The sequence below is a fragment of the Somniosus microcephalus genome, chromosome 3 (assembly GCF_052327205.1).
Source record: "Somniosus microcephalus isolate GS21.2 chromosome 3, FLI_Smic_1.0, whole genome shotgun sequence".
In the NCBI taxonomy this organism is placed as follows: Eukaryota; Metazoa; Chordata; class Chondrichthyes; order Squaliformes; family Somniosidae; genus Somniosus; species Somniosus microcephalus.
The window spans coordinates 206895832-206911536 of NC_140989.1; the positions used below are offsets into that span (position 1 = coordinate 206895832).

At 54.0% G+C, this 15705-nt stretch overlaps 1 protein-coding gene across 1 annotated transcript in view; it reads left to right on the forward strand.

Moving 5' to 3' along the window:
• LOC147121682 (putative voltage-dependent R-type calcium channel subunit alpha-1E) overlaps positions 1-15705 on the forward strand; it is a 1254166-nt gene that overhangs the window by 392626 nt on the left and 845835 nt on the right. The window contains exon 24 of the mRNA XM_085977984.1: positions 5345-5451. Within this exon, the coding sequence (XP_085834110.1) occupies positions 5345-5451 (107 nt within the window). The remainder of the gene's footprint in view (positions 1-5344; positions 5452-15705) is intronic.

The window sequence follows — 15705 nt, forward strand, 5'->3', positions numbered from 1 at the left end:
GAACATCGAGGGACAACAACTCATGTTAATTGTACCCTTAAATCCACCCCCTTATTAAACCTATCTAGATCTGATTGTGAAGGGCCAGAAACATGCTCACCAATCCCACTAGGAAGTGCAAGGTTTTGAAATCAAGCCTGTGTTTTGATCCCTTCAGGCGCTCCGTCTCCTCGTGGATCATGGAACCCCTGCGAGCTGCGCCACACCTCTCTCCTGAGGTGGGGGTCGGGGCGGCTGGACACCGGCGGGCCTGGATGTTGGCGGGGTCGAGGATCGTCTGCTCGACCCCGGTCAGAGGAGCCTTGGGCTGGCTCCCATAGATTTCCTTGGTTCGTTACTGTCTCTTTTCGAGCCGGAGTGGCTGGAAGGTTTCTTCTCTTGGGGTTTTATTTTTTTGTTTCTTCTCGCAAGTTGGGTCAATGGCCTCTCATTTCGGCAACGACCCGGGGATGGTCGATGATCTCCCGATGTGTTTCCCCGGGGCGGGACGCTGGCTTCGAAACGGCCTTCTTGATGTTGGCTTGGTTCTTCTTCTTCCTCCGATGGTGGAGAGGAGTTTGCTGATCATCTCCCGAAGCGACTCCTCTTCACCCACTGCCACTTGGTTGTGTGTCTCTCTCCAACTGTTCGACTGTGTTCAAGCTTGTAACCACGAGTCCAACTGTAACTCCAGTTATACCCTTTCTTCAGAGGCTTCACTTCCACCCAAATTCAGGTTAGTCTTTGTTTAACTTTTGGCGGGCTGGGAGCACAGCGGGGTAGTTATTATATTTTTAAATGATTTTGATGGCCGGTAAAGGCCCATCTCTGGTCTGGAATGACCTAAAAAATTTTTAATGTCCTGCTGATCTCGTTATCTAGTCCTGGGTGCTGTTCTCATGAATATGAAATTGTCCCCTTTTGTCTGGGTCAACATTTAGATGGCCTCTGTCTCCAGGCCGATCTTGACTGGATCTGCATCTAATCCATATGCATATGTATGGGTCTGGTTTCGTTCTCTCAGAAACGGCTTCCAGAACTTGCTGTGGGTTGAATCCACAAAGCTGTCTGAGGATTCGCAGGAACCATTTTAAAGTGTCCCAATAAGCTGGTCACATGGTATGGCGGCCATTTTGTATGCCCCTTTTTCTGGGCTTTTAAAACAGTCTTTAAAATCACGGCCTCTTCTGCCATTTGACCCTTATTAATACAAAGTCCAATTTTGCGAATCCTACAAGTGTAGCATCCTACCTGCGTCGAATCTCGATATACAAGCTGGGAACCATGGTTTTTCCCTCGTGGCGGCTAATGGCGCTGCAATTTGAACTTTCCGAAAGCGACGGGTCCAAGTCTGTTTCGGCAGTCAGCACTTCCATTGAGAATTCGTCACGGCCACAGTCTCGCAGGCCATCCTAGGGGCAGATTTTCTGTGTGCCAACGGCCTCCTCATCGATGTCCGGCACCGCCGGTTGATCAACGCGGCCACCTTCCACTCGATTCCGCGCCACCACGGTACCACTGTGGCGCGCTCTATCGCCTGCGCTATCCCTTCTCCGGATGACTTCACTCGGCTCCTCGGAGAGTTCCCGGAGCTGACGAGGCCCACTTTCTCCTCCTCGGCCACGAAGCATGGTGTTGAACATCATATCACCACTACCAGCTCCCCGGTTTATGCACGGGCTAGAAGGCTCGAACCCGGCAAACTCGCGGCTGCGAAAGCGGAGTTCGACACGATGGAGTGGCTTGGGATTATTTGCTGATCGAATAATCCCTGGTCTTTGCCTCTCCACATTGTTCCGAAACCGGGCAGCGGCTGGCGGCCATGCGGTGACTACCGAGGCCTGAACGATGCCACTACTCCTGATCGGTACCCGATCCCGCATATTCAGGATTTCTCGGCCCATTTGGCGGGAAATTCTATCTTTTCTAAAGTCGACCTCATCCGGGGGTATCACCAGGTTCCCATGCACCCGCAAGATGTCCCGAAAACCGCAGTCATCACTCCTTTCGGTCTCTTTGAGTTCCTGCAGATGCCGTTTGGCTTGAAGAACTCAGCACAGGCTTTCCAGCGCTTAATGGACTCCGTGCTCCGAGACCTAAACTTCATCTTCGTCTACCTTGACGACATTCTCATCGCCAGCACTAGCAAGGAAGAGCACATCTCCCATTTGCGTACCCTCTTTACACGCCTCAGCCAGCACGGTTTAATCATCAACCCGGCCAAGTGCCAGTTTGGCCTGCAGCGGATCGATTTCTTGGGACACCGCATAACATCAGACGGCGCCATCCCCTTACTGACGAAGGTGGAAGCTGTTACCTCTTTCCCGCACCCGCCAACCATCAAGGCCCTGCAAGAGTTCCTGGGGATGGTCAACTTCTATCTCCGATTCGTCCCTAAAGCGGCTCAGCTAATGCAGCTTTTGTACAGTGCCCTCAAGGGCAAGTCCGGTAAGGATCCAATCAGCTGGACGGCCGAGACGGCGTTCGTCAACACCAAGAGCGCTTTGGCCAACGCAACCATGCTGGCGCACCCACTTCCAGGTGCCACCATCGCCCTTACCACAGACACGTCAGAATACGCCATCGGCGCAGTGCAGGAGCAGTGGGTGAACAGCACGTGGCAACTGCTGGCATTTTTCAGCCATCAACTACGGAAAAATGAAAAAAAATACAGCACCTTTGATCGGGAGTTACTGGCCCTTTTCCTAGCCATTCGCCATTTCCAGTTCTTATTGGAAGGACGTCCCTTCACGGCTTGTGTCGACCACAAGCCTCTAACGTTCGCCATGGCCAAGACCGCCGAACCCTGGTCCGCTCGTCAACAACGTCACCTGACTTTTATTTCTGAATTTACCACGGACATTCAACATGTGTCTGGTAAAGGCAACCTGGTGGCGGATTGCCTCTCCCGTGCGACGGTCCATGCGGTTCACCTGGGGATTGACTACGCCCTCATGGCTGCGGATCAGGCCTCGGACCCAGAGGTCCAATCATACAGAACCATCCCCTCTAGTTTCCAAGCGACCGACGTCAGTTTCCAGGCCACAGGCACCACGCTCCTTTGCAACGTCTCCATGGGCGTTCCCCGACCTATCGTGCCAGTCGCATGGCGCCGGAAGGTGTTTGATGCCATGCACGGGTTGTTGCACCCTGGTATGAAGGCTTCACCGGCTAATGTCGGTGAAGTTCGTCTGGAAGGGTATGCACCTCGATGTCCGTGACTGGGCCAACACCTGCGTGGTCTGCCAGAAGGCCATGGTCCAGCGTCATGTTAAAGCTCCAGTGGCTACATTCGCTGTTCCGGAGCGTCGTTTCGATCACGTGCATGTGGACCTTGTGGGGCCACTTCCACCTTCTCATGGTTATACGCATCTCCTCACCATGGTGGACCGCACCACTAGGTGGCCAGAGGCAATTCCTTTGGTTTCCACCACTTCGGCAGATGTCTCTAGAGCTTTCATCTCCTGTTGGGTTGCCCGTTTCGGGGTACCGGCGGACATCTCTTCCGACTATGGGCCACAATTTTCCTTGGAGCTCTGGAACGCTGTAGCTCAGGGGCTTGGCACCAAACTTCATCGCACCACCGCCTATCATACACAGGCGAACGGCTTGCGAGCAATTCCACAGATCGCTTAAAGCCGCCCTTCGGGCCAGTCTTCAAGGTGCAGGATGGGTGGACAGACTTCCATGGGTCCTTTTGGGTCTTCGTACGGCGCCCAAAGAAGACCTGCAATCATCCTCAGCCGAACTCGTTTATGGCCAGCCTCTCCGAGTACCAGGGGATTTCCTCCCTTCTCCCACAGAGCCATGGTCCGCCTCCTAGCAACTCGTCAGCCACCAGGAAGCAGCCAGATGCTTCGCTCCAGTGCCTACATCAAATCACGGCTTACAGAGCTCCCACGTGCCAGCGGAGCTGAAGAATGCCGAGTACGTATTTATCCACCACGACGCTCACCGGGATCCGCTCAAGCCCCCTTACACTGGTCCTTTCCACGTCATCGAAGCAGGAGACAAATCCTTTTTGGTCGACATCGGAGGAAAGCCGGATCACATTTCGGTGGACTGATTGAAGCCGGCTCACCTGGATCTGGACTGCCCAGTCGTTGTCGCTCAACCACCGAAACGTGGCCAACCGCCCGCAGCCGCCCGCCAACTCGACCACACTCGCCGCGCCAGCTCAACCACAACCGCCCGCCAGCTCGATCACCGTCCATCAGCTTCCTCTGCAAGGTTACCGAAGTCGCTCGGACAGACTTGTCAGGCCTCCTCGACGTCTCACTTTTGCTATTAAAGACAATTCTGGGGGGGCGCATGTGGCGGAGCCACCAAAGGACTCAGATCATTTGTACATAATTCCTTTAACAACATGTTAGCTACAGTCTGAGTCTGTATCTTTATTTATGCTGTTTAACTGTACAGAGTGTGGTTGCTTTAATAGCGCGGCTAAAACTGGCGGGAAAACATCATGACGTCAGCCACATGACTGCAGGGGCAGTCCTCGTGGAGCCTCCAGAGAGAGCAGACCCACATTCGATGTTATCCTGCAGTTTCTTGTTAAAGCCTGTTTGTTTCATTAAAGTTCATTTTGTTTGATCGCCTGAGTAGAACTCAGTCTTTTAGTTAGGAACCCACGTTCCTGCAGCAGCATCCTTAACATAGCAAAAATGTTCCTAGAGGCTTCATAGCGGAAAACGAAAAAGGGAGATATTAAGATGGATTTTTAGGAGGGTCTTGAAGGAGGAGAGAGAGGGAGAGACAGAGCTTTAGAGAGGCAATTCCAGAGTATAGGGTCAATGGTGGGGCAAAGGGGACGGGGAGTGCGCAAGAGTTGGGTAATGGGGTGGGGGTATTGGAAGGCTGGAGGAGGTCATGAAGATCAGGAGGAGCGAGGCTATGAAGGGATTTAAACATGAGGATGAGAATTTTAAATTGGAGGCATCGTGTGATTGGGAGCCAATGGAGGCCAGCAAGCGCAGGGGTGATGGTGAACTGGCCGTGGTGCGGGTTAGAATCTTGTACATCCCTGATTTTCAGCGCTCCACTGTTGGTGGCTGTGCCTTCTGTTGCCTGGGCCCTGAGCTCTGGAATTCCCTCCCTAAACCTCTCCACCTCTCTCGCCTCCTTTAAAACGCTTCTTAACACCTGCCTCTTTGACCAAATTTTTGGTCACCTGTCCTAATATTTCCTTACGTGACTGTGTCAAATGTTGTCTGATTATGGTACTGTGAAGCACCTAGGGACGTTTTACTACATTAAAGGCGATATATAAATACAAGTTGTTGTTATTCTTTAAGAATTACAAACTGACCGAGATGAAATGTGAAGTTACTGTTGACTGATTATTTTGGTGTGATTCTTTCTCTAGATGATAGACATTGGTTTGGTATTCCATGAAGGCTCGTACTTCCGGGACATTTGGAACATTCTGGATTTCATCGTAGTGAGTGGGGCCCTGGTCGCATTTGTTTTCACGTAAGTGACTGACAGCAATCGGAATAGTTCAACTTAGGGTACAGGGTGTGGACATGGGGGAGGGGTACAGGGTATTGATGTGGGGGAGGGGTACAGGGTGTGGACATGGGGGAGGGGTACAGGGTATTCACGTGGGGGAGGGGTACAGGGTATTCACGTGGGGGAGGGGTACAGGGTATTCACGTGGGGGAGGGGTACAGGGTATTGATGTGGGGGAGGGGTACAGGGTATTGATGTGGGGGAGGGGTACAGGGTATTGATGTGGGGGAGGGGTACAGGGTATTCACGTGGGGGAGGGGTACAGGGTATTCACGTGGGGGAGGGGTACAGGGTATTGATGTGGGGGAGGGGTACAGGGTATTGATGTGGGGGAGGGGTACAGGGTATTGATGTGGGGGAGGGGTACAGGGTATTGATGTGGGGGAGGGGTACAGGGTATTGATGTGGGGGAGGGGTACAGGGTATTGATGTGGGGGAGGGGTACAGGGTATTGATGTGGGGGAGGGGTACAGGGTATTGATGTGGGGGAGGGGTACAGGGTATTGATGTGGGGGAGGGGTGCAGGGTATTGATGTGGGGGAGGGGTACAGGGTATTGATGTGGGGGAGGGGTACAGGGTATTGATGTGGGGGAGGGGTACAGGGTATTGATGTGGGGGAGGGGTACAGGGTATGGACATGGGGGAGGGGTACAGGGTATTGATGTGGGGGAGGGGTACAGGGTATTGATGTGGGGGAGGGGTACAGGGTATGGACATGGGGGAGGGGTACAGGGTATTGACGTGGGGGAGGGGTACAGGGTATTGACGTGGGGGAGGGGTACAGGGTATTGATGTGGGGGAGGGGTACAGGGTATTGATGTGGGGGAGGGGTACAGGGTATTGATGTGGGGGAGGGGTACAGGGTATTGATGTGGGGGAGGGGTACAGGGTATTGATGTGGGGGAGGGGTACAGGGTATTGATGTGGGGGAGGGGTACAGGGTATTGATGTGGGGGAGGGGTACAGGGTATTGATGTGGGGGAGGGGTACAGGGTATTGATGTGGGGGAGGGGTACAGGGTATTGATGTGGGGGAGGGGTACAGGGTATTGATGTGGGGGAGGGGTACAGGGTATTCATGTGGGGGAGGGGTACAGGGTATTGATGTGGGGGAGGGGTACAGGGTATGGACGTGGGGGAGGGGTACAGGGTATTGATGTGGGGGAGGGGTACAGGGTATTGATGTGGGGGAGGGGTACAGGGTATTCATGTGGGGGAGGGGTACAGGGTATTGATGTGGGGGAGGGGTACAGGGTATGGACGTGGGGGAGGGGTACAGGGTATTGATGTGGGGGAGGGGTACAGGGTATTGATGTGGGGGAGGGGTACAGGGTATGGACGTGGGGGAGGGGTACAGGGTATTGATGTGGGGGAGGGGTACAGGGTATTGATGTGGGGGAGGGGTACAGGGTATTCATGTGGGGGAGGGGTACAGGGTATTGATGTGGGGGAGGGGTACAGGGTATGGACGTGGGGGAGGGGTACAGGGTATTGATGTGGGGGAGGGGTACAGGGTATTGATGTGGGGGAGGGGTACAGGGTATTGATGTGGGGGAGGGGTACAGGGTATTGATGTGGGGGAGGGGTACAGGGTATTCATGTGGGGGAGGGGTACAGGGTATTGATGTGGGGGAGGGGTACAGGGTATTGATGTGGGGGAGGGGTACAGGGTATTGATGTGGGGGAGGGGTACAGGGTATTGATGTGGGGGAGGGGTACAGGGTATTGATGTGGGGGAGGGGTACAGGGTATTCATGTGGGGGAGGGGTACAGGGTATTGATGTGGGGGAGGGGTACAGGGTATTGATGTGGGGGAGGGGTACAGGGTATTGATGTGGGGGAGGGGTACAGGGTATTGATGTGGGGGAGGGGTACAGGGTATTGATGTGGGGGAGGGGTACAGGGTATTGATGTGGGGGAGGGGTACAGGGTATTCATGTGGGGGAGGGGTACAGGGTGTGGACGTGGGGGAGGGGTACAGGGTATTCATGTGGGGGAGGGGTACAGGGTATTCATGTGGGGGAGGGGTACAGGGTATTCATGTGGGGGAGGGGTACAGGGTATTCATGTGGGGGAGGGGTACAGGGTATTCATGTGGGGGAGGGGTACAGGGTATTCATGTGGGGGAGGGGTACAGGGTATTCATGTGGGGGAGGGGTACAGGGTATTCATGTGGGGGAGGGGTACAGGGTATGGACGTGGGGGAGGGGTACAGGGTATTGATGTGGGGGAGGGGTACAGGGTATTCATGTGGGGGAGGGGTACAGGGTATTCATGTGGGGGAGGGGTACAGGGTATTCATGTGGGGGAGGGGTACAGGGTATTCATGTGGAGGGGTACAGGGTATTCATGTGGGGGAGGGGTGCAGGGTGTGGACGTGGGGGAGGGGTACAGGGTATTCATGTGGGGGAGGGGTACAGGGTATTCATGTGGAGGGGTACAGGGTATTCATGTGGGGGGGTACAGGGTATTCGTGTGGGGAAGGGGTACAGGGTATTCATGTGGGGGAGGGGTGCAGGGTGTGGACATGGGGGAGGGGTACAGGGTGTGGACATGGAGGAGGGGTACAGGGTATTTGTGTGGGGAAGGGGTACAGGGTATTCATGTGGGGGAGGGGTACAGGGTGTGGACATGGAGGAGGGGTACAGGGTATTTGTGTGGGGAAGGGGTACAGGGTATTCATGTGGGGGAGGGGTACAGGGTGTGGACATGGGGGAGGGGTACAGGGTATTCATGTGGGGGAGGGGTGCAGGGTGTGGACATGGGGGAGGGGTACAGGGTATTCATGTGGGGGAGGGGTACAGAGTGTGGACATGGGGGAGGGGTACAGGGTGTGGACATGGGGGAGGGGTACAGGATATTCGTGTGGGGGAAGGGTGCCGGATGTGGACATGGGGGAGGGGTACATGGTATTCATGTGGTGGAGGGGTACAGGGTGTGCACATGGGGGAGGGGTACAGGGTATTCATGTGGGTGAGGGGTACAGGGTATGGACATGGGGGTGCAGGGTGTGGATCAGTGCTTGGGCTTCAGCTATTTCCAATAGATAAGGGGACCGAGTGTAATGTATCCAAGTTCGCTGACGATACACTGTTAGGTGGGAAAGTAAGCTGTGAGGAGGATGCAAAGAGACTGCAAAGCGATGTAGACAGGTTAAGTGAGTGGGCAAGAACATGGCAGATGGAATATAACGTGGAGAAATGTGAAGTTATCCACTTTGGTAGGAAAAATATGAAAGCAGTGTATTTTTTAAATGGTTAAAGATTGGGAAATTTTGCTATTCAGAGGGACCTGGATGTCCTTGCACACAAATTATTGAAAGTTAACATGCAGGTACAGCAAGCAATTAGGAAAACAAATGGTATGTTAGCCTTTATTACAAAGGGATTGGAGTATAAGAGTAAATGGGGGAGAAATTGAGTATAGCCCCGTTTGGGGTGCCAGCCTCGCCAGGGCGCTAAAAGTAGCGCCCCGGAAATATTCGCGCCCCCGCACCAGAAATTGTGTGGTTGCACCCCAAAGGGAAGCACGGCGCTACTGGAGGCGCCCCGCATCCCTCTTGGGGCGTTGCGAGTGAATATTGTGGCGCAACGTGCTGCAGCGCCACACGCTGCGGCACATCGCGCTGCGGTATTGCAGGCCTTCCTCCCCTTCTTAAAGGGGAGGGGCCTTGTGCAGCTGGGCCCCCCGAGGATCGGGAGTGCAGGCAAAAGAGCCCGGCACCTAAGCGAAGTGTCGGGCTCTTGGAGCGCAGCCGGCACTCCGCGGGGGCGGGGGTTCAGGAGGCCGGAGACGGGAGCGCAGGCAGGTGCTGGCAGGCGGCCAACAACAAAAATGGCCGCCCCGCACCTCGCCTTTAATTTGAGCCTCCCCGGCCGCAGGTACGCCACACTGACCCTGTCGGGCATAGCGTCCGACGGTAATTCAGGGGGCGCTGCTGAATATCGCGGCTGGGACGTCAGCAGGGCGCTGCACACACTGATGACGTCATCGGCCGCGGCGCAGCGCTAACGGTTAGCGCCACCACTAACGTCCCGCGGAATTTAGCGGGAGACGTGAGCAGTGCCGCGCCCGGGCGCCAGTTGGCTTGTGACCCACTTAGCACCCTCTTAAGGCGCTAATGGGCGGCGCAAACAACCGAATTTCTCCCCCAATAAGCATTACGACAGTTATATAGGGCCTTGATGAGACCACACCTGGAGTACTGTGTACATTTTTGGTCTCCTTACCTAAGGAAGGATATACGTCCCTTAGAGGGAGTGCAATGAAGGTTCACTAGCCTGATTCCTGGGATGGGGGGATTGACCTATGAGGAGAAATTGAGTAGACTAGGCCTATATTCTTTAGAGTTTAGAAGAATGAGAGGTGATCTCATTGAAACATACAAAATTCTTACAAGGCTTGACAGGGTAGATGCTGGGAGGATGTTTCCCCTGGCTGGGGAATCTAGAACCAGGGGTCACAGTCGCAGAATAAAAGATCAGCCATTTAGGACTGAGATGAGGAGAAATTTCTTCACTCAAAGGGTTATGAATCTTTGGAATTCTCTACCCCGGAGGGCTGAGGAGGCTCAGTCATTGAGTATGATCAAGGCTGAGATCGATTGATTTTTGGATACTAAGGGAACCAAGGTATATGGGGATAGTGTGGGAAGGTGGAGTTGAGGTAAAAGATCAGCCATGATCTTATTGAATGGCGGAGCAGGCTCGAAGTTTCAAATTGCTGACTCCTGCTTCTATTTATTTTGTTCTGATGTTCATGTGTGCAAGGTAATCATGTGAGGTACGGGTACAGGGTGTTGATGTAGGGGTGGGGTTTAGATACAGAGTAAAGCTCCCTCTACACTGTCCCATCAAACACTCCCAGGGCAGGTACAGCACAGGTTGGATACAGAGTAAAGCTCCCTCTACACTGTCCAATCAAACACTCCCAGGGCAGGTACAGCACAGGTTGGATACAGAGTAAAGCTCCCTCTACACTGTCCAATCAAACACTCCCAGGGCAGGTACAGCACAGGTTGGATACAGAGTAAAGCTCCCTCTACACTGTCCAATCAAACACTCCCAGGGCAGGTACAGCACAGGTTGGATACAGAGTAAAGCTCCCTCTACACTGTCCAATCAAACACTCCCAGGGCAGGTACAGCACAGGTTAGATACTGAGTAAAGCTCCTTCTACACTGTCCCATCAAACACTCCCAGGGCAGGTACAGCACGGGTTAGATACAGAGTAAAGCTCCCTCTACACTGTCCCATCAAACACTCCCAGGGCAGGTACAGCACAGGTTAGATACTGAGTAAAGCTCCTTCTACACTGTCCCATCAAACACTCCCAGGGCAGGTACAGCACGGGTTAGATACAGAGTAAAGCTCCCTCTACACTGTCCCATCAAACACTCCCAGGGCAGGTACAGCACAGGTTAGATACAGAGTAAAGCTCCCTCTACACTGTCCCATCAAACACTCCCAGGGCAGGTACAGCACGGGTTAGATACTGAGTAAAGCTCGCTCTACACTGTCCCATCAAACATTTGCAGGGCAGGTACAGCATGGGTTAAATACAGAGTAAAGCTCCCTCTACACTGTCCCATCAAACATTCGCAGGGCAGGTACAGCATGGGTTAAATACAGAGTAAAGCTCGCTCTACACTGTCCCATCAAACACTCACAGGGCAGTCTCACGGCCCACCCTGTTACGTGATCTTAGATCACAACTAATGTCATCTCAAAGGACACTGAACTTGTTGTTAAATTGACCTGCCGGTGACAGTAGCAAACCAAGTTATAACAATATTGGAGATGGGAAACAAGGCTGTTTGACTGAGTCAAGAATCATCCAATTGTGTAATGAAGCATCTGCTCGCTTGTGGGAAGGCTGTACGCTGTGAGAATGGACGTGTCGGGCGACCAATGGGCCAAGTGTGGCAGTGGGGCAGTCGGAGGGTGTAGGTCATGTCATGAAGCCTCCAGGAATACGTCCAGCCAGTGTTGGCAACTCTCTTCAGAGGGGATCCTGAGTGCTCTGTCTAACTTCTCGCACTGCCACTTGTCTCTGTATGGATGCTGATATCTCCCTGTTCATGCATATCTTGTTTGAACTGCGATGATCTACTAACCTTGCACTCTGCTCTTCTCTCCTTTCATCATTGGCTCCTGCTTCATCTTCAAAAGGAATCTCATCGGGTAATTATAATCCAGATCTGTCTGCGTCTCATTAGAGAAAGAGACTGACCCGTGTCAACTGTTGGGTTAGGATCGCAGGATGTGGTGTTTGAACAGTGTTGTGGGGGTGAGGGGCTTATTGGGGTTTTGGGACAATTGTTGGGGGGCTTAGTTAGGGTAACATGGTGAGAAGGCAGTTGCATGAGAATCATCTCTGAAAAAGGGGCAGGTCTCATTGAACTGATTAAATGTTCTCTTTAGCTAACATGATCAGAAGAAAAATGGTCAACTATCTTTAAAATGGCTAGATGGAATTAAACAACCAATGTTTCAAGCCCGTGTGTTATATGTCACTCTGTAGGAATTGACGAATTTCCTAACTAATAACTGAGGTCAACTCAGGAGATCAATCAAACAGGTCTTTAATGTAAGACTAAACGAATTCAAACAGCTTGCTGAGATGAATACAGGAGGGCAATCAAACAGGTCTTTATTCAACGTGGATTGCGTCATGATGTCATCACGTTTTCCCGCGCTTGGGCGGTCACGTGACTTGCGACGTGACGTCATCGCGTTTGCCCGCTTTTTCCCCGCGCTCTTCAAGGGGCCACGCCCCATACATAAAAACACTATATAAAAAACACAGTAATGTCTAACACAATGGTACAGGCTTCGGCTGGTGTTAGAACATCGTTAAAGGGAATTATATACAGTTGCCCAGGGTCATTCAGTGGCTCCGCCACATGCGCCCCCCCAGAATTCACTTTAACGGACAAAGTCAAACGGTGAGGGGGTCTGATGAGCCTGTCGGAACGACTCCTGTACTCCTGAGGCTGCTGGCGATCTGGTGGGCGGCTGCAGTTGGTCTGCCGTAATGGCGATGGGTGGCCGACCTCGTCTCGGCGGTTGTGCTGTTTCGACGGGGCGGTCAAGGTCCCAATGTGCTGGCTTTAAGCGGTCAACCGAAATGTGGTCCGGTTTACCACCGACATCTACCGTGAAGGTTTTGTCCCCTGCCTCCAACACGTGGAAGGGACCAGTATACGGGGCCTTGAGTGGATCCCTATGTGCGTCATGGCGAATAAAAACGTATTCAGCCTTGTGAAGCTCCGTGGGAACGCGCGAACTCTGCAGCCCGTGGTGCAAAGTGGGCACCGGCGCGAAACATCTGGCCGCCTCCTGGTGACTAGTAAGCTGGGCAGACGCGGACCATGGATTTGTCGATGTTGGTAGGAAGTCCCCTGGGACTCGCAGCGGCTGACCATACACAAGCTCCGCTGATGAAGAGTGAAGGTCTTCTTTGGGAGCCGTGCGAAGGCCCAACAGGACCCACGGTAGCTTGTCTGCCCATCCAGCGTCCTGGAGGCTGGCCCTCAGGGCGGATTTCAGTGATTGGTGGAAGCGTTCACAGAGACCATTCGCCTGTGGGTGGTAGGCTGTGGTGCGGTGTAATTTGACACTGAGTCCTTGGGCTACTGCATTCGAGAGTTCGGAGGAAAATTGCGGTCCCCTGTCTGAAGAAATATCTGCAGGCACTCCGAAACGGGCGACCCAGGTGGAAGTGAACGCCCTGGCCACGTCCGCCGAAGTAGTGGACGACAGGGGAACCGCCTCCGGCCATCTGGTGGTGCGGTCAACCATGGTCAGGATATGTGAAAAACCATGGGAGGGTGGGAGTGGTCCTACCAGGTCCACATTGACATGGTCAAAACGTCGCTCCGGAACTGTGAAGGTGGCCAGCGGAGCTTTGATGTGGTGCTGTACTTTGGCCTTTTGGCAGACCACGCAGGTGTTGGCCCAGTCACGGACATCCTTGTGCATGCCATGCCATACGAATTTCGCTGACATCAGCTTCTGAGAGGCCTTCATTCCTGGGTGTGACAACCCATGTATGGCGTCGAACACTTTGCGGCGCCAGACAACCGGAACGAGAGGGCGAGGGTCCTGTACGGAGACGTCACACAACAGCATGGTACCTGCCAAATGGAACTTGACGTCGGCCAACTGGAGGCCAGTGATGGTCGTTCTGTAGGCTTGGACCTCTGGATCCGAGGCTTGGTCCGCTGCCATGAGAGCGTAATCGATGCCCAAATGAACCGTATTGACGGTCGCGCGGGAGAGGCAGTCTGCCACCAGGTTGTCCTTACCGGCCACGTGCTGTATATCCGTGGTGAACTCGGATATGTAGGTCAGTTGACGTTGCTGTCGGGATGACCACGGTTCGGCGGTCTTGGCCATGGCAAAGGTTAGCAGCTTATGGTCTACAAAGACGGTGAAAGGCCAGAAAAAGGGTGAGCAACTCCCGGTCGAACGTGCTATATGCTCTCTCGTTCCGCCGTAGTTGACGGCTGAAGAATGCCAACGGCTGCCACAACCCGTTCACCCACTGCTCCTGCACAGCGCCGATTGCGTAGTCTGACGCATCGGTGGTGAGGGCGATGGTGGCTCCTGGCAGCGGGTGCGCCAGCATGGTAGCGTTGGCTAAGGCGCTTTTGGTGCCGGCGAACGCTCGGGCCATGTCATTTGTCCAGTCTACTGGGTTCTTGCCAGTCTTGCCCTTGAGGGCCTCGTACAGGAGCTGCATGCGTAGTGCTGCCTTAGGCACGAAACGGTGGTAAAAGTTTACCATGCCTAGGAATTCCTGCAGGGCCTTTATGTTTTGCGGGCGTGGAAAGGCTGTCACCGCCTCTACTTTCGCTTGCAAAGGAACCGCTCCCTCTGAGGTGATGCGGTGCCCCAGGAAATCAATTTGTTGCAGGCCAAACTGACACTTGGCCGGGTTGATAATCAGGCCGTGTTGGTCGAGGCGTCGAAAAAGGGTGCGTAGGTGACAGATATGTTCTTCTTTAGTAGGACTGGCAATTAGAATATCGTCCAGTTAGACGAAGAGGAACTTGAGGTCCCGCAGTACTGAGTCCATCAGGCGTTGGAAAGCCTGGGCGGCGTTCTTTAACCCAAACGGCATTCGTAAAAACTCGAAGAGGCCGAATGGGGTGATGACTGCAGTCTTCTGGACGGTAGCCCCGGACGAGGTCGACTTTCGAGAAGACGGTGTTCCCTGCCAAATGGGCAGAGAAATCCTGGATGTGAGGGATCGGGTACCGATCAGGAGTGGTGGCGTCGTTTAGGCGTCGATGGTCGCCGCATGGCCACCATCCGCTGCGAGGCTTCGGGACGATATGGAGGGGTGAAGACCAGGGACTATTTGACCGGCGAATAATCCCTAAACGTTCCATGGTCGCGAACTCCGCCCTTGCGACCGCCATCGTGCCAGGTTCCAGGTGCCGGGCCCGTACGTAGACCGGGGGGCCATTGGTGGTGATGTGGTGTTCCACACCATGTTTCGTAGCTGCGGAGGAGAACGTGGGTCTTGTCAGGTCGGGAAATTCGCTGAGCAGGTGAGCGAACTCATCCGGAGTCGGGAAAGCACAGGCGACAGTGCGCGACGTTTTGTAACTGCGGTAACAAGGAATAGAGTTAAAAGTTGCCGCGTTGATCAGCTGCAGGTTCTTCACGTCGACCAGGAGGCTATTGGCGCACAGGAAATCCGCGCCGAGAATGGGTTGAGAAACCTTGGCCGTAACAAACTCCCAGTGAAAACGTTGGCCCCCGAAGCACACCTGCACTCGCCGTCTGCCGAAGGTCCGAATCGCTCCGCCATTGGCCGTTTCAAGGGCGAGGCTGTGATTCCCTGTCTGCACATCGAGGGATGACGCGGGTAAAATGCTGCACTGCGCTCCGGTGTCGCACAAAAAACGACGACCGGAGAGAGTATCGGTGATGAAAAGCAACTTGCCCGCGTTGTCGATCGCCATCACGGCCGTGGGGCTCCCGTTAGACCCGGTCCTCGGTGGTTGCAGTTGTTTTTTTGGGGGGAAAGCTGCAGGGAGGGCGGCAACGTCTCGCCTTCGCGCCGAACTGTGCGTGGTAGAAACACAGCCCAGCAGGCTGACAAGCTGGGGCGGCATCTGTGGGGGATGGGCGCCTCGTGGCGGCGCAGTGAGGCTGAGTTACCGCGGAAATTTTGTCCGCCTCTGCAGCACATGCTGTGCAG